This window comes from Stegastes partitus, unplaced genomic scaffold (assembly GCF_000690725.1).
Source record: "Stegastes partitus isolate 25-593 unplaced genomic scaffold, Stegastes_partitus-1.0.2 Scaffold674, whole genome shotgun sequence".
Lineage (NCBI taxonomy): Eukaryota > Metazoa > Chordata > Actinopteri > Pomacentridae > Stegastes > Stegastes partitus.
Window position 1 is genome coordinate 274,509 of NW_007578405.1, and position 6,000 is coordinate 280,508.

Below are 6,000 nucleotides of genomic sequence, written 5' to 3' on the forward strand. Positions count from 1 at the left end.
ATGTCAATTTATTGTTTCTATTACACTTACAGAATGTTTCTGAAGTTTGGAAGAACATTTCACAGTGCCTGTAAAGCTCGTTCATTGCATCTAGTCTGCAGCTTTGTAGCTGAAGCCGCTTGTGATTCGTTAATTACTTTCATTTTTGACAATTTAGGTCAACCCTAAGTCACATCATTCACCCCTTTCCAAAATGATTTGTTCTTAGGTTAAAAACTAGAAGAAGGCAGTGTAAAATGTGCTGAAATTAAACTCACCGACCAGCTCGTGTATTGTTCCCTAATACTGTGACAGCTTAATTTTCCTTCCATGATGCAGGTAAAGTATGTGTCTGTTGCAGTCTCTGGATGGATTATAGGTTTCACTGTGGTTAATTACAATCAGGTTAATACTTTTATTTTCATCCTCACATAATCTGGTTGAATCCAGACGCCACACTGTTTCTTTTTTTGCAATAAACACCTCCTATACTCCACACATGCACTTAAATACTCACATTTAAAAACTGCAGATACAGAAATGAGCGAACTGCTGTAAACAAGGATGAGGTAACTGCATTGTGAACTAGCACTTGCTTGCGTGTGGTTGTCTGAGCTCTGTCTGTCCCTTGTTTTATCTTTGCGGCTGATAGAAAGACTATAGGAAGGACTTTGAGGAGTCCATGAGGGGAAAGAACCTCTCAGGCTTGGAGGTCACCCCTGCCATGATTCATGTCAGACACGCCACCAAAATAGCCAGTGAGGTAACTAAAGGACAATTTATCCCCAATCAATCCTCCCTATTTACCTCACCCATGTTTTATAATCATACTAAGACCACATCTCAACCACAATCTCTTTTTTTCACCACTTTTTATTTAATCCCACAAGTGTTTCCTTCTTTCTTCGCCTTTAGTAGGTTCACTTATGAGGTTTAGTTATAATTCTTTTGCATGATTTACCACACACTAATAATGCTACAACATCTATCCACTTTCCATCCTTTCCTTACAGTGAAGAAGTCACTGAATGTTGTGAATTTCTCTGTTTTTATGTGCATTGACACCTTGAACTTTTCATTTTAAGCCTTCATCTAGTAGGAGACTACCAACAACCTGATGTAACAACAACTTGCATGCTTGCATGTGTTCATCTGAGTGATGTTTTAAAGGTGAAATGCTTTCTTGTTTTCTTGTTGTCCTTGTTCTTTTGCTCTTGTTTTCATGCCTTTTCTGATGAAAATGTGGTTCATCTTGTCTTTTATTCTGATTCTTGCCAAAGTCACTGATTTCTCCAATTGCTCTCTGAAAACAGCACTGATTTGAACAAACTTTACTTAGAAAAATGCTCAAATTTCTTATATTTGGGAGGTTTGGTGACTTTGAGCTTTAATGGCAAGCAGCAGAGCTTGCCCACTGTATTGTCTGTCTGTATGCCTTGGCCTGGCCTGCCTGTGTGCCCTTCTCTGCAGTCTCTCTGTTCTTCTTCCGTCCTGTAGAGAGAATACAGGAAGGATCTAGAGGAGGGAGTGAAGGGTAAAGGGCTAACTGCACTGGAGGAAACTCCGGAGCTTTTGAGAGCAAGGAATGCCACTCAAATCCTGTGTGAGGTACGACTGACTGAGAGGTGATGGAAGTGGCATCACGCTCTAATCTGAGTGGCTTCCCACAAATCCCGCTCCTGATGAACCCTTGTCCCCTCTTAACTCAGTCTCATCATCACACTAAAACTGCGACTGCTGGATTGAACTCTTGTGCTTTTTCCTGCTTCGTGACATCACTAATTTTCCAGCACATTCCTTTTCCTGATGTTCATAAAATGTTCTCATTAGCATCACTTAACCATCATCCTTACGCTGTATTGATTTTCTTATTTTAAGTCTGATAAATACTCTAAAAAACAACCTCAAATATACTCAGATATGCTCTTATTTTCTCTTGATTTCTGATAAAACATGTAAAGTTGTATTTTATAGGATTTTATTCTGAGACTTAATTGTATAGAACAAGGACTGCATCAAAGTCTAACTTCAACACTTTAATTGGACAGTAAAATAAACTCTGGGTGTTTGAGGTTGATTTTCAGAACGCAGTTTAGATGTAGAAATGTAAAGCAGAGATTGCTTAATGAATAAAATGAAGAAGGAGAAAATGTAGGCTTGGTGAAATTACTAATTATGCTTTAATCTACTTTCTTTAATTGTTTTATTTTTCAGTTTTGCTTCCCACATGATCTGCTGTTCGATTACCACATCTGTTCCCTAATTTCTGCTAACCTGCTCTATTCACTGTTCCCTTAGGTGTTTTGCAGCCCTCCTCAATGTGAATGAGTAGAAATCCTGTTGTTTGTAATATTCTGCCAGTCATTCCTGCTACTAACAAACATAGCGATTAAATGGGACAATCTGTAACCTTTCAACTTTACAGAGAGAGTACAAGAAGGCGCTGGAGCAGGAGATCAAGGGCAAGGGAATGCTGGCTTTGGCTACAGACACCCCAGACTTCATGAGAGCCAGGAATGCTACTGACATCCTCAGCCAGGTCTGGATCTTATTGTGTTATCAGATTGTTTGCACAAAGCTGGAGTTTGCCGAGGCACATATTGGTTTCCTCTGAGCTGACTGACACTTTCTTTTCCCCCTTAGACTAAGTACAAACAGACCGCTGAGATGGACAGAGCCAGCTACACGACTGTCATCGACACCCCTGACATCATCCACGCTCAGCAGATGAGGAACATCGTTAGCCAGGTAGACAAGTGAATTTACTGATCTTCACTCCGATTAAAGCTTAGAAATATAATGTCTTTGTTAGAGATAGACCGTTTATTGACCTGGCCGATAATCCTGGCCGATACTTGGCATTTCCCAGATTATCGGTATCGTTATTGGCCAATTATTGATAAATTTAAACTTCAGATCTGATGCAGCCTCCTCTCTCTGTCTGTCGTCACTCTGTGATCTTAGAAATGTCTCTCAAGCAGAGACTGCAAAATCTGAACAATAAACACAAACCAGGGAATTAGTTTCTCTCACAGTGGCTAAGGCTATGTTAACGGCCAGCAGCTAAGTTAGGCAGCAGCCACGAATTATCCTAAAAAAGCGTCTGGAAAATAATAATTACTAATGCTTTAAGACACGGGTGGCGAATCCTGGTCCTCGAGGGCCGCAATCCTGCATGTTTTAGATCAGGGGTCTCGAACTCCGGTCCTCGAGGGCCACAGTCCTGCAAGTTTTAGATGTTTCCTTCTTCCAACACACCTGATTCACATGATCAGGATCGTTATCAGGCTTCTGCAGAGCTTGATGATGAGCTGATCATTTGAATCAGGTGTGTTGGAAGATCTGAACCTTAGTGGGCAATTAAAGTGACAGAACAGTGAAAGATTAAGAAAATAGAGAAGAACAGCGCCGTATCTACAGGTGACACACTGATCACTCTCAGTCGATCCCACATAAACAGTGGAGTGTCCTTTTTAAATCACTCCTATTTCTGTTTCACAAAAATGTAGTTACAGTCACCCTTATTAATGAAAAACCCTAGTTATGAATGCCAGTTTCTCTGCTATTATATGCTGTTAAAACATTATACTCCAAATATTGGAAATGGGTTTTTCTATATTATCAAGAATCGGACAACAAAACAAAAAACAAAAAAACATATCAGTCTAGCCCTAATCTCCCTAACAGACCCATTCCACACAAATCAACAGATTTTTCTCTGTTTTAATTGATGTTCCTGATACTTATATTATTCCTCAAACAGAAAAAGTACAAAGAGGAGGCTGAGAAGACCATGTCTCACTATGTACCAGTCCTGGACACTCCCGAGATGCAGAGAGTCCGTGAGAACCAGAGGAACTTCAGCACTGTAAGTAATAAAGGATAATGCATGCTGGTTCTTTATGGATCAGCATTTTCTGGACCGTTGTAGGTCTTAAAATATGAATTCTTCCAGTGTCTGGTGGCTTTGTGTTTGTTCCAGTGTCTGGTGTAAAATATTATCTTAAATACTTTACACTGTGTTCCGTCCTTCTTATGATGTTGTCCAACTCAGTTGACTCCAGATATGTGTTTGGTGTCAATGTTTGCACTCAAAGCAGTACAATATGTTTTAGTCAGGAATATAACTGAAAGTTGCTAATTATGAGTCAAGCTAAGGTACTTTTTTTTTCAAGTGGTTTCTTTTCTTACTCTGTTTTCTTTTTTGGTTTTATTTCTTTATCACTGTGAAACATTTTAACTGCACTTTTGTTTTTCTCCCTGTAGCATCTATACCAGGTTGACCTTAAAAACATAAAGGGCAAAGTGTCTACTGTAAAGGACACTCCTGAAATGCTCCGTGTTAAAGAGAATACAAAGAATTTCAGCTTGGTATCTACTCCATAATATATATATTTTTAATGTTTTCTAACAACACTTTTTGTTGTTTTGGGTTTTTTACTTCTTTTTTTTTTTTGCTCTGTTTTTCCTCATTTTTAACAAACCCTGATATGCAGCCCTCATTTCTTTGGAGCAAACAGATTTTTTTTTTTTTATCTTAGTAGCACATGCAGCATTTTAATTCACGCAACTAACCCTGGACATTTGGTTCTATAGTGTAACATCTGTACTTGTTAGTGCAGCTTGTGTGTTGTTCAAGCTTTGTTCACTGTACTCTGTTGTCCAAGTATTCAGGCAAATTGTGTGCCTGTAAGTGTTTGTCTATATACCTGTAACTTTCTATGTGGTTTTGTTCATGTGTGGTCCAAAGATGCATTACAGCTCAATCAGCCGTAATTTAGAAATCAAATCAAGCACCTGGTCCTCATTATGTAAAATTCAGGCTAACCAATGGCTGATACTTTCATTCCTCGTCCATATAAAGATTCAGTACAAAGAGGATTTGGGAGGTGGAACAGCTTTGCCCGAGACCCCTGAGATGGAGAGAGTTAAACGTAACCAGCGGAACATTAGCACGGTACTCTACAGAGTGACCTGCCCTCATTCATCTCCTCCTCCACCAGTCCTCCCTCCATATTCCCTCCATGTGTAGTTCACCAGACTGAATTATACCAGACATGACATGTAATCTCTTCAACTCACCATTTTCAATTCAATTTTTCACTGAGATCTTTTTTTCATTTGTAATATATTACCTTTTTTACTTTAATGGAGCCCCTAAAAGCCCCAAATGTTTTTCTTAACAGTGGAAACATTTTTTTGTAGGTGCTTCTTTGTCCAACTTCATTTTCTTGTAATCACAATATACTAGATGGTCAGAAGTATGTGGAGACTGCTGTCTGCATACAGTTCTCTTGGTTTGGGGTGGATTTTCATGGTTTTAGTATTTACTTATTTCCAAATAAGGGAAATCTTGATGCTCTAGCAGGAATGTGTGCAGAGCTGAACCCTGACTGGGAGCCAGGACTCATCACACAGTAGTTAACCCTATTAATGTTCTTGTGGCAGTAAGGGACCAAGGTGTGAATGGTGATATTACTGCCTGGGGAGGGATGTCAGGACTGCATTACAAGTAGCTGATAAGTGGTGTTTTAGAGCGTTACTCCCTGTTTAGAGAAGGTTGTTCCAGTTTAAACGACTTTGTCAAACAGCCATACCATGAATCATGTTAGTCTGGGTTCATGCATGAACTTTGAGTTGTGGGATTTGGGGATTAGATGAAATACTTGGGACTCTGCACCAGTCAGTTAGAACTGAGGAAACCTCTTGGGAAGTGAGATGTCTTCAAGAACTCAAAAGAAGTCCAGTTACCCTCTGCTGAGGCCCTTAGGATTGATGCCTGTTATTGGAAATGACATTCTTAACAATATAACGGGCGTATTGTCTTGGTATCCACATACTTCCGGCTGTCTAGTTTAAATGGATCTTGTTTCTGCTATAAAGTAGTTTGTTCACTCAAGTTGACATTTCCATCATGTATTGGGACTTTGAGGGGTCTCATGATAAATCATGGTTACTAGCATCTAAAGATATTAAACTAAATCACCCATTTTGAAAGCAACATACATATTTTCCAACATC

The 6,000-nt window shown here is 39.3% G+C and overlaps 1 protein-coding gene across 1 annotated transcript in view; it reads left to right on the plus strand.

The window, feature by feature from the left end:
• Positions 1-6,000, plus strand: part of neb (nebulin) — a 64,218-nt gene that overhangs the window by 48,218 nt on the left and 10,000 nt on the right. Inside the window, exons 106-112 of the mRNA XM_008290459.1 lie at positions 632-742; positions 1,477-1,587; positions 2,405-2,518; positions 2,623-2,727; positions 3,743-3,847; positions 4,246-4,350; positions 4,844-4,936. Coding sequence (XP_008288681.1) covers positions 632-742; positions 1,477-1,587; positions 2,405-2,518; positions 2,623-2,727; positions 3,743-3,847; positions 4,246-4,350; positions 4,844-4,936 — 744 coding nt within the window. The remainder of the gene's footprint in view (positions 1-631; positions 743-1,476; positions 1,588-2,404; positions 2,519-2,622; positions 2,728-3,742; positions 3,848-4,245; positions 4,351-4,843; positions 4,937-6,000) is intronic.